At 50.9% G+C, this 11,958-nt stretch overlaps 1 protein-coding gene across 1 annotated transcript; it reads right to left on the bottom strand.

Moving 5' to 3' along the window:
- Window positions 1-244: 244 nt before the first annotated feature.
- Window positions 245-11,685, bottom strand: LOC141989689 (zinc finger protein 92 homolog). The gene is made up of 5 exons (XM_074956624.1): window positions 11,380-11,685; window positions 10,993-11,119; window positions 10,203-10,319; window positions 1,675-2,038; window positions 245-1,113 (listed from the first exon to the last, which is right to left on the bottom strand). Exons 1-4 carry the CDS (start codon window positions 11,683-11,685, stop codon window positions 1,680-1,682), a joined length of 909 nt encoding a protein of 302 aa, XP_074812725.1. The 3' UTR covers window positions 245-1,113; window positions 1,675-1,679.
- Between the last annotated feature and the right edge of the window lie 273 nt (window positions 11,686-11,958).

Genomic DNA, 11,958 nt, shown 5'->3' with positions numbered 1-11,958 from the left:
GAGTGGGAGTGCAGGGTCACACAGGGATAGGGGAAGGAAGGTGCAGGGACACACAGGAGTGGGGCAGATGTGCCTAACTGAATGGGAGAGGCTAGGGAGTCAGCCAGGGAAGCATGGGGGAGGCTCCCCAACTCTCTAACAATCCCCGCCCCCCCAAATCTGTTACATACTTCTCCCACCCACACCCAACAACCCTCCTGCTTCACTCCCAGGCTACTTCCAGCAATTACTTCCCTCTCTCTCAGCTCCTCTGTTACTCCTGACGCCCCCAAGCCTTTGTACTACTGCTGAGGGGTGCAGGAAATAGGTTTCTGTATTATAGTTTACATGAATTCTTACTCAGAGTTCTGTGTTAATATGCCTCGTAAAGAATTTATTTGTCAAAAAACACTTTCTGAATCTTTTTTTTGTTCCCTCCATTGCTACAGACATACTTGCTGACAGGAATTTTGAAATTAATTACCAAAATAACTGAAACTAGTGTTCATGCATCTGATGAAGTGAGCTGTAGCTCACAAAAGCTTATGCTCAAATAAATGTGTTAGTCTCTAAGGTGCCACAAGTCCTCCTTTTCTTTTTGCAGATACAAACTAACACAGCTGCTACTCTGAAACCAGTGTGATTATATTGTGTTATTTTGACAAATTAAATATGCAAAATTTTAAAATATTGTTTGCAGAATTTTTAGGGGCAGAATTCCCCCAGGAGTAATGGGAAACTCTCTCTGTGCACCTGCCAGTCACACAGTTCATCAGGCCTCATGGTCAGTTAGGGCCTGGAACACTTTGATTGGTTGCACTTTACATTGGCTTTTCCACCTGCTGTGTGAATGCATCAGCTTTTTTAATAGCAAAGAAACACCTGGTTAGACAGACCTTTGTTACACATTAGGGGCGTAGTTCTTCTTCATCACATTCCTATTTAAAGTAGACAGCATGTGCAGTTCCTGAGTCTTCTTTCAATCACACACACTAGGCTGTCCTACCCTACCCCTCAGCCCGATTCATGCTGAAGGAGGACTGCAAATCCCACCTCTAGATGTCACCCAAGAGTCACCCGCTGGCTGGAACAGAGCTAGGTGTGGGGGGGAGGAAGTTCCTGGCTGGGTCCCATCTAGACGGGAGGAGAGAGAGAGAGAGAGAAGGGGTTATCCTGGCTACACCCCAGTGAAATGAGTGAGTGAGTGTAGGACAGAAAGAGAGACATGGCTGGATCCCACCTACATGAGGGGGAGGGCTCCCTAATGCAGTAGGCTGTGATCATCTGCTCTAAACTCCCTCCACCTGTCTGCTCTTCCCCACACTTGCTCAGCCAAATCCCCTCCCCTGCCCCCCAGTCTCTCTGCTGGGCATCATGGGGACAGGACCACTCCCTGGTCTGCATCTGCTGGCGCTGTGTCAGGCCCACGGGCTGCCAGAAGCCCCTCAGGCCCTGGCGGTGGCAGAGGGGCACCGGTGTGCGTGACCGGGTGCCGGGTGAGGTTGGCCAATCTAGCAAAGTGCTTGCGCCAGTCAGCACAGCTGTACTGCTGCTCTCGGCTGTGAAAGAACCAATGTGATTGCAAGGAGGAGGCCCGTGCAAAGCTCTTGCTGCAGCCAGTGTGTCGGAATGTCCTCCCCTCAGTGTGCGTGCACTGGTGCTGGGTGGGTGGATTGGTTTTTTTCACATTCTTACCAGAATCATAACAGTGGTTCGGCTGCTCCCCGATGTGTGCGCTGGTGTGTTCTCAGGGTTGAACTCTGTGCAAAATCCTTGCCGCAGTCAGAGCAGCGGTGCAGCCACTCCCTGGTGTGCGTGCACTGGTGCTGGTTCAGCGCGGACGGGTTGCTGAACCTCTTGGCGCAGTCGATGCAGTGGTGGGGACGCTGGCCCATGGGGAGTCTCTGGTGTGTAGCAAGGTCTGGTCTCTGGCTGAGTTTACCCCGGGGATGGACTGCGTCCTGTGCATGGATCCCTCTGTGGGATGTGGAATCCTGCTTCCCTACCGTGCTTTCTCCACATTCAGACTGTGTCCGCGTTCCCCCCAGGATCCCGAGCCCTGCTGGAGAGAGCTCACGGTTAAGGCTACAGGTTTGTCAAGGATGGAAAATGTCACAGATGGAGCGATTTCACCATTTGTCTGTGACTGTTTTTTGGATGGGTGCCTCACCCTGCAATGGCGGCTTCTGTCTCACAGAACGCCTCTCTCTGGGTACTGAGACCTGGTCTGCGGGGTTACAGCACCACTCAGATTTGCCCCCGCCCCCCAGTGATAATGGTAGGGGAGGCAAGCCAAACTACAGTGAATGGCCTTGCCACCCAGATCCTCTCTAGACCGCACCAACCCCTCTGCACCAGGCTGCGGTCAGGTTTGCAGCACTGGGGGAGGTGCTGGGTGGGTGCCCCATGGCGAGGAAGAGGGCAGGTTTTGTTAAAAATCAAGGAGCAGTCACAGGAAGTTTAGTGACTTGTGACTTTTACTAAATTTTCTGTAATTTTTTATACAAAATGCCATGACAAATCTGCAGCCTGACTCAGGGTGGTTCTACCCTATGTTGTTTGCAGCGCCTAGCGCCTGCTCCCTCGTGCGCCATGCACCTCTTGGGTTTTCTTTGATGATTAAACTGTAGCTTTCCCAGGATACAGACAGTGCCTGGCACAACAGGGCCCTTATCCAGAACTAGGTGCTCTAAGTGCTAAAAAATAGGGTCCAGGGTTTGTTTCAAATTGATTTTGGTTATATTTCAATCAGAGGTTTCTATTTACATGTGGCTGGTTCTTCACATTCTCCTGTTTTATACCATGAGGCCTGTTCCACAGTGTTTGCGCTGTTTTAACCATATTGGTTCAAAACTAGCTCATGTTGATGCAGTGAGACCGGTCTAAAGCTGCTTAGAACTACGCAGTTTATTCCTGCGGGGGAGTGAGTCCTTTTCAAGGAATTCCTTCTAAAGCAGTCATTTACTCTCTGCCTGACGTTTCACTCTTTGTGCAAAACTAAAACTAAACTAAAACCCTCAAAAGGGTAGGGGGTTTTTTGGGGGTGGGAAGTGGGTTGAGGGGATGACAAGTCATTCAGGGTTTGTGTGATGCAATCAGAAAACCATGTCTTGTTTTACAACCCAATCAGTGACACTGCTGAGCTGGAAGGGGTGAATAGCTGCTACCTGGCAGGCCTTTGAGCTACAGACAGCCACAGACTGCATTCAAGCTGAGGGCTGGGCTAAGCATGGACACTGAAGCAATGTAAGTAAGAACGATTTCGTGCCACTAAGAGAGCAGGAAGAGAGGGGATGTAACAATGGCCATTCCACCCCCACTCCCTCACACCCAGCCTATACACCAGGGTACTCCAAGCTGTGGCCTGAAGGACGATTTCGTCTGGCTACCAAACATGCCCAGCAGCAGCTGCCTGGAACGTGGGGCAGTTTTAGAGCGTTACAGTGAAGCGCTGGAAGTGCCGGAGACCTGCTCTACAAAATGGCGTCCTCCGTGTGGTGTTACCTCACACTCATCACACGTGACTGATCCTGCCCTGCCCTGAGTCACGCCCATCTTTCTCCTTGTTTGCTGGGGTAGGTTTCTCCAGCCTGAGAGGTCATGTGTGAAGTGAAGCAGCAGAGAGGGGGTGAGGTGGAAACCTCGAGAGGACAGCGCCTTCTCTGCCAAGGGCCAGTGACTCTGGGATGCTCTCCCAGGCTGCAAGGAGGTTTTTGTCCCCATCTGAAGTATTTCTGGATCCAGGTGCCAAGGGCCTTAGGGCACCAGCACGTACAGCCTGAGTCAGGAGGGGCAGGCATGAAGCCCATTTGAAAAATCTCTTGGGCACCCCGGCTTGGTATGATTTTCTGAGATATGGGAAGCCTAGAAGGTGGTGTTGCGGTCTATGGACCGGCAGGCGTGTCTTTCTAGCCAGGTGCTTGTCTGACCCCCAGTGCCAGACCCACTGACACACACAGATGGATTTTATCCTCATAGCCCCAGTGCCCTTTCCATTACACAGCTGGGGAATCTGAGGCATGCTGGAGCTGTAGTGACTCGCTTCTAGAACTGAACCAAGATCTTCTGAATCCTACTGCAATGTCCTACCCACTAGGTAAATGCAGCTCCCATATGCTCCCCCACCACAGAGACCTCTCTCTTTCCCTCAGCATCCCTCAAATCTTCCCCCTCCACACATTGTCCCATATCACTATCCCACCCTCTTCCAACTCCCAACCTCCCCATCTCCGATCCACTTCTCTTTCACAGCTTTGAGGTCCCATCATTTTTAGGTCCCATCCTAGGTCACAGATATCCAATGAGTAGGAAAGAGAGGAAGTATGATAATAAGACTCCCTGGCTTAACCAGGAGATCTTCAATGACCTGAAACTCAAAAAAAAAGAGTTTCTACTTCTGTCATAAATATAAAGGGAGGGGTAAACACCTTTAAAATCCCTCCTGGCCAGAGGAAAAACCATTTCACCTGTAAAGGGTTAAGAAGCTAGGATAATCTCGCTGGCACCTGACCAAAATGACCAATGAGGAGACAAGATACTTTCAAAGCTGGAGGGGGGGGAGAAACAAAGGTTCTCGCGGTCTGTGTGATGCTTTTGCCCGGAACAGAACAGGAATGGAGTCTTAGAACTTAGTAAGTAATCTAGCTAGATATGCGTTAGATTCTCTTTTGTTTAAATGGCTGATAAAATAAGCTGTGCTGAATGGAATGGATATTCCTGTTTTTGTGTCTTTTTGTAACTTAAGGTTTTGCCTAGAGGGATTCTCTATGTTTGGAATCTGATTACCCTGTAAGGTATTTACTATCCTGATTTTACAGAGATGATTCTTTTATTTTTTCTTCTATTAAAATTCTTCTTTTAAGAATCTGATTGCTTTTTCATTGTTCTTAAGATCTAAGGGTTTGGGTCTGTGTTCACCTATGCAAATTGGTGAGGATTTTTATCAAGCCTTCCCCAGGAAACGGGATGTAGGGTTTTGGGGGGAAAGACGTTTCCAGGCGGGCTTTTTTCCTGTTATATATATTTGTTAGACGCTTGGTGGTGGCAGCAATAAAGTCCAAGGGCAAAAGGTAAAATAATTGGTACCTTGGGGAAGTTTTAACCTAAGCTGGTAAAAATAAGCTTAGGGGGTTTTCATGCAGGTCCCCACATCTGTACCCTAGAGTTCAGAGTGGGCAAGGAACTTTGACAACTTCTTGTATGACTAAGTCAAGTTACAAAGGATGAATATTTAAAAACAAACAAACAAAAAAGCACCACAAGCATGTAGGGACAAAATTAGAAAAGCCAAGGCAAAACAAAAAGCTAAACTAGCTAGGGATATAAAGAGGAACAAGAAAGCATTTTATAAATACAAGGGAAACAAGAGGAAGACGAAGGGCAGGCTAGGCCCATAACTAAATGAAGAGGGAGAAACAATAAGAGAAAAAGCAGCAATGGCCAAACTGTTAAATGCCTCTTTTGTTTCGTTTTCACCAAAAAAAATTAGCAGTAATCAGTCAACTAAGATAGTGAACACCAGTGTCAATGGGGTAGGATCTGAGCCTAAAATAGGAAAGGAAAATAGTTATGAATTACTTGGGCCTGGTCCACAGTACATGATTATGTTGAATTTAAACGCGTTAGGTTGAATTAAAACGAAATCCATCCACACAACGAACCCCGTTTTGTCGACTTAAAGGGCTCTTAAAATCAAGTTCTGTACTCCTCCCTGGCAAGGGGAGTAGTGGTAAAATCAACATCACCGGTTCAAATTTGGGGTACTGTGGACACAATTCCACAGTATTGGCCTCCGGGAGCTATCCCAGAATGCTCCACTGTGACCGCTCTGGACAACAGTTTCAACTCAGATGCACTAGCCAGGTAGTCAGGAAAAGCCCCGGGAACTTTTGAATTTCATTTCCTGTTTGAGCAGCATGGTGAGCTCATCAGTGACCATGCACAGCTCACCAGCACAAACAGGTGACCATGCAGTCCCAGATGCGCAAATGAGCTCCAGCTCCGGGAGGTACTGGACTGGATCTCATCGCAGTATGGGGAGAAGAATCTGTGCAGGCAGAACTCTGTTCAAAAATCAGAACGCCAACATATATGAGAAAATCTCCCAGGGCATGACGGACAGAGGCTACTCCAGGGATACACAGCACTGCCCTGTGAAAATTACGGGGCTCAGGCAAGCCTACCAAAAGACAAAAGAGGCGAACGGTCACTTGAGGTCACAGCCCCATACATGCCGCAACTATGATGAGATGCACGCAAATCTGGGGAGGGGATGCTATCACTACCCCACCACTGTCCGTGGACACCTGCAAGGGGGGTCTCACAGAGCAGGGAGGATGATTTTGTGGAGGAGGAAGAGGGCAGTGCACAGGCAGCAAGCGGTGAATCCATTCCCCCCGGCAGCCAGGAACTGTTCATCACCCTGGAGCCAATACCCTCCACCCCCTCCCAAGGCGGGCTCTGGCACTATGATGCCAGAGAAGGCACTTCTGGTGTACCTTTGTAAATATGAGACAGGGTTTAAAAGAAAGTGTGTTTAATGATTCCTTTGCCCTGAAGAATTGGGATGCATTAATGCTACTGGAATGGCCAGTAATGCTACTGGAAAAGTCCGCTCACGCTAGGCTGTTCGCGTTTGGCTTAAAGGGCTCAGCCCTGATCAGAGCCACATGGTGGTGGTGGTGGAGGGGGGTCGTGTTGCGCATCGGCACAGAAACCGCAGGCTCTCCTTTTAAATGTACCATGAATTGCATGTTTCACTGAGAAAGAGTCTCCCCTTTGGTATCTTTTAAAATTCTACTCTCCCTTTTTCTCCTCCCGCAGGTGCAAATGTTTCCATGCTCCCCCTATCATCTCCGTCCCAGAGGCTGTCCCAGATTAGAAGGCGAAAAAAGATGCATTCAGGACAACATGTGTTCAGAGCTTAGGCAGTCCTCCCGCACTGACAGAGCCCAGCTGAATGCACGGAAACATACAATGGCAGAGTCCCGGAAAGCGTTCAATGAATGCGATGAGAGGAGGGAGGCGCGCGATGAGAGCAGGCAGGACGCCATGCTCAAGCTAATGGGGGAGCAAACTGCTCCACTGTCTGGGGGATCTGACGCGGGAAAGGCAGCAAGAGCACGCCCAGCTGTGCTCTTCTAATCGCCCTGGTGTCTGGCTGCGTGAAACTGGCCACCAGGCGATTTGCCTCGACCTCCCACCCCGCCATAAACGTCTCCCCCTTACTCTCACAGATAATGTGGAGCACACGGCAAGAAGCAATAACAATGGGAATACTGGTTTCGTCAAGGTCCAGTAAACTGCGCCAGCGAGCTTTTAAACGTCCAAATGCACATTCTACCACCATTCTGCACTTGCTCAGCCTATAGTTGAACGGCTCCTGACTACTGTCCGGGGTGCCTGTGTACGGCTTCATGAGCCATGGCATTAAGGGGTAGGCTGGGTCCCCGAGGATAACGATAGGCATTTCAACATCCCCAACAGTAATTTTCTGGGCTGGGAAGTAAGTTCCTTCCTGCAGCTGTTCAAACAGACCAGAGTTCCTGAAGACACAAACGTCATGCATCTTTCCCAGCCATCCCATGTCGATGTCGGTGAAACGTCCTTTGTGATCCACCAGTGCTTGCAGTACCATTGAGAAGTACCCCTTGCGATTTACGTAGTGGCTGCCCTGGTGGTCTGGTGCCAAGATAGTGATATGCGTTCTGTCTATTTCCCCACCATAGTTAGGCAACCCCATCGCAGCAAAGCCATCCACAATGACCTGCACGTTTCCCAGAGTCACTACCCTTGATAGCAGCAGGTCAGTGATTGCACTGGCTACTTGCATCACAGCAGCCCCCACAGTAGATTTGCCCACTCCAAATTGATTCCCGACTGACGGGTAGCTGTCAGGCGTTGCAAGCTTCCACAGGGCTATCGCCACTCGTTTCTCAACTGTGAGGGCTGCTCTCATTTTGGTATCTTTGCACTTCAGGACAGGGGATAGCAAGTCACAAAGTTCAAGGAAAGTGGCATTACACATGCAAAAGTTTCACAGCCACTGGGAATCATCCCATACCTGCAACACTATACAGTCCCACCAGTCTGCTTGTTTCCCAGGCCCAGAATCAGCGTTTCACGGCATGAACCTGGCCCAACAGCACCATGATCTCCCAACTGCCACATCCTGTGCTTCCAGGAACATCTGAGTCCATGTCCTCATCACTATCGTCATCGCACTGTCATTGCTTCCTCGCCCGGTTTTGCAGATTCTGCACATACTGCAGGATAATGTGCGAGGTGTTTACAATGGTCACAACTGCAGCGGTGAACTGAACAGGCTCCATGCTTGCCGTGCTATGGCGTCTGCCCAGGTAATACAGGAAAAAAGGCACAAAAGAATTGTTTGCTGTTGCTTTCACGGAGGGAGGGGAGAATGACGACATGTACCCAAAACCACCTTGCTCAGCCTATAATTGAAATGCTCCTTACTACTGTCCAGGCTTCATGAGCCACGGGAGCAAGGGGTAGGCGCGACCGCGTTGTGCTGCCGTCTGGGAGAGCAGCCCGAGGCAGAAGCCTCCAGCTCACAGGAGAGCAGAGTTGCAGCAGAAGTGGTGGAGCCATACACCATTTACGAGGACAGCTATCAATCCTATTGCACCGTCTGCTGCAGAAAAAAGGCGCAAAACAATTGTCTGCCATTGCTTTCACGGAGGGAGGGGCGACTGACGACATGCACCCAAAACCACCCGCAACAATGTTTTTCCCCATCAGGCATTGGGAGCTTAACCCAGAATTCTAATGGGCGGCAGAGACTGCGGGAACTGTGGGATAGCTACCCAAAGTGCACCGTTCCAAGAGTCAATGCTAGCCATGGTACTGTGGATGCCCTCCACCAACTTAATGTGCTTAGTGGGGGCTGGCAGATGCGTGGAGTGAGCAGGCAGACACCGCTCAGCTCTGCTGCACTGCCGGGGCCCCGGGCCATTGTAAGTTGCCGGGGGCGGGGGACCACACCTGAGGGGTGGCAGGTGGGGCCAAGGGAGAGACCCGGCCCCAAAACTGCTGGAGCCCCACAGGCCACATAGTTTGAGACCTCCTGACCTAGAAGGAAATAAAGTAATAAGTAACAGTCTGCATGGATTTGTCAAGAACAAATTATGTCTAACCAACTTAATATTCTTATGAACAATTTAAAGTTGGGTGGGGTTGCAAGCGCATTAAAGGACAGGATTAGAATTTAAAGTGATCTTGACAAACTGGAGAAATGGTCAGAACTGAAATGACAGCTTAGGAAGGAGTACTGCAGAAAACCATCTGGGGTTACAGTGGATCACAAATTAAATATGAGTCAATGTAATACTGTTGAAAAGAAAAAAAGCAAATATTCTGGGATGTATTAGCAGGAGTGTTGCAAGCAAGATGTGAGAAGTAATTCTTCTACTCCTCTCAGCACGGGTAAGGTCTCAACTGGACTCCTGTGTCCAGTTCTGGGCCCCGCACTTCAGAAAGGATGTAGACAAACTGGACGGGGTCAGAGGAGAGCAATGAGAATGATTAAAGATCTAGAAAACATGACCTACGAGGAAAGATTGAAAAAATTGGATTTGTTTAGCCTGGCAAAGGAAAGACTGAGGGGGGCTTAACAAGATTCTTCAAGTACATAAAAGGTTGTTACAAAGTAGAAGGTGATAAATTGTTCTCCTTATTCACTGAGGCCAGGACAAGAAGTAATGGGCTTAAATTGCAGCAGGGTAGATTTAGGGTAGATATTAGGAAAAACTTCCAAACTCTAAGTGTAGTAAAGCACTGGAACAAATTACCTGGGATGGTTGTGGAATCTCCATCATGGGAGGCTTTTAAGAACAGGTTAGACAAACACCTGGACTAGATAATACGTAGTCCTGTCTCTAGTAGAGAGGACTGGACTAGATGACCTACTGAGGTCCCTTCTAGTCCTACATTTCTATAATTTCTAGGATTCATAGATATCAATCATTGTGCCCATCCAGCCTGGCTTCCTGCCTATCCCAGCCAGGGAAACTCCCCCAGTGATTCCTGCCTCCAGCCCAGTAACTCCTTCCCCTCCAAAATAAATACTGGCCCCTAATTCCCAGCCTCCATTTGTCCCCTTCAGTTCCCAGGCAGTGGATTTCACTCTGCCTTTGCCTTCTACATTAAGGAGCCGTCCACTAGCAGGTGCGTAAATCAGAAGGGATTGGATTATTACGACTCACCTCGGAATGGGCTCTCTGGCCCGGAGCTTTCCCTGGAGTCCTCAGCATCCCGAATCCAGAGCTCTGCCTCCCCAACCTCTATCTGGTGGATTAAGTCTGGTGTGGAACCTGAATAGCCTGTTTGGGGGGAATTAATCAGTTTTATTACTAAAGTTTTGCGGGTAGGGACTCATTTATATGTCGGTGCATCCCAGCACAGTAGGGCTCCGATCTCGGTCAGTGTTTGTCTCTGCAGCACTCGGTGCGATGAGGCCCCAATCTCAGACACTGCTTGAGAGGAAAGCACAAGAGATCTCAAGCAGGAGAATAAAGAAATTAAACTTCCTTAGAGGAGATTTCGACCCGTCTCCTGCCAGGCAAGTTGAGTTCGTACTCTGAAGCAGCAATGTCTATGATCCTTCTCAATTTGCTTTGGGACTGAGTCCTGGCAGGTGTCACTGTTATACAGACCTACCATTTTTTTGCTTAGCGTGCAAGAATTGTTCAAATGTACAGTTAAGATTATGATGTTCATTCTTTCTGGGGAGGTGGGGAGCTGTTTTCTTCCTGCCTTATTAGTCTTATTTGCTCATATGCTGTTTGCAACCAGCCCTGTGCCAGGACTGAGGTAGGTAAACAAGTTACACTAAGACTAGCCCAAGGCTCTGTAGCCCTGAGTTCTTCAACAGGAAGCCGAACTGAAAGAGGCTGTCATTTGCCACTACTCAGCCATGGGGTGGCACATGCCAGGGGTGGCATTAAGGGAACACAGACATTGGACAGCTATGAGTAGAGATAAATTGGTCCTTACCCAAGGAAACGAGGGCCCGGTAATTCCTCAGCATCTGGTCCCGGTACAGCTGCTTCTCTGGCCGGGACAAGAGCTCCCACTCCTCCCGGCTGAAATACAGAGCCACGTCCTCAAACGCCACCCGCAGCTGCTGGCACAAGCGTTACACACTCAGCACCCTCCGCTCCAGCCCCAGCCCGGGGCCTCGCCCGGAGGAAGGGGCCGCGCCCGGCTCCGCGTGTCCGCCCGGCCCGGGGCCCCCAGCGCCGCTCCCCGGCCCCAGCGCTCCGGCTGCGGCAGCCCCCAGCCCCGGGGTCACTAGCGCGGGAGGGACCCGGCCCCGGCCCTCCTCGGCCCCAGCCGGGACCAGCCAGTGCCCGGCCGGGGAGTCCCCGCCCCGCGTCCTACCTGCGCCGGCCCTGCTGCAGCCATTGCCGGGCTCGGCTCCGCCCCGGCCGCTTCCTCCGCCTGGGCAGCGACCTCCTGCCTCGGGGCTGGTGCCTCCCTCCCCGGGGCCGCCTCCCGCCCACTCCCTGCCCGGCCCCGCGCCTGCGCCGCCAGCTCCAGCAGCCGGGGGAGGCCCCAGCACAGCGACCTTCCTGCCCAGCGCCCGGACGCCTGGGTCCCGAGTCCGGCCGCTGGGGGCGCTCGCGGCACAAGGTCCCCGGGCGGCAGGAGCCTGTAAGGGGGCAGCCCGGTCCCCGCCCCTGACATGTGCGTGGGGCCCCCTTGTGCTGTGGGGAGCTGGGAGCCCGGACTCCCTCGGCTCTGGGAGGAGAGCGGGGACTAGTGGGTACAAGAGGGCCTTGGCCAGGCTGTGCAGCGTGGGAGTGTCACAGTAACACACGGGTCGGGCTGTGGTTGCTGCTTGGCTGCCTGAGGTTGGTGTGTGCATTTGAGGAGATCAATCCCCAAGCTGTGTGTGGGTCTGAGTGGTACAGGAAGGCTGTGTAACGTGAGTGTTTTACAGATCACAACGTGACTGTG

Source organism: Natator depressus, chromosome 6, assembly GCF_965152275.1.
Source record: "Natator depressus isolate rNatDep1 chromosome 6, rNatDep2.hap1, whole genome shotgun sequence".
In the NCBI taxonomy this organism is placed as follows: Eukaryota; Metazoa; Chordata; order Testudines; family Cheloniidae; genus Natator; species Natator depressus.
Note: the sequence above shows the minus strand (reverse complement) of the source record. Positions and strands in the feature narration are given on the sequence as shown.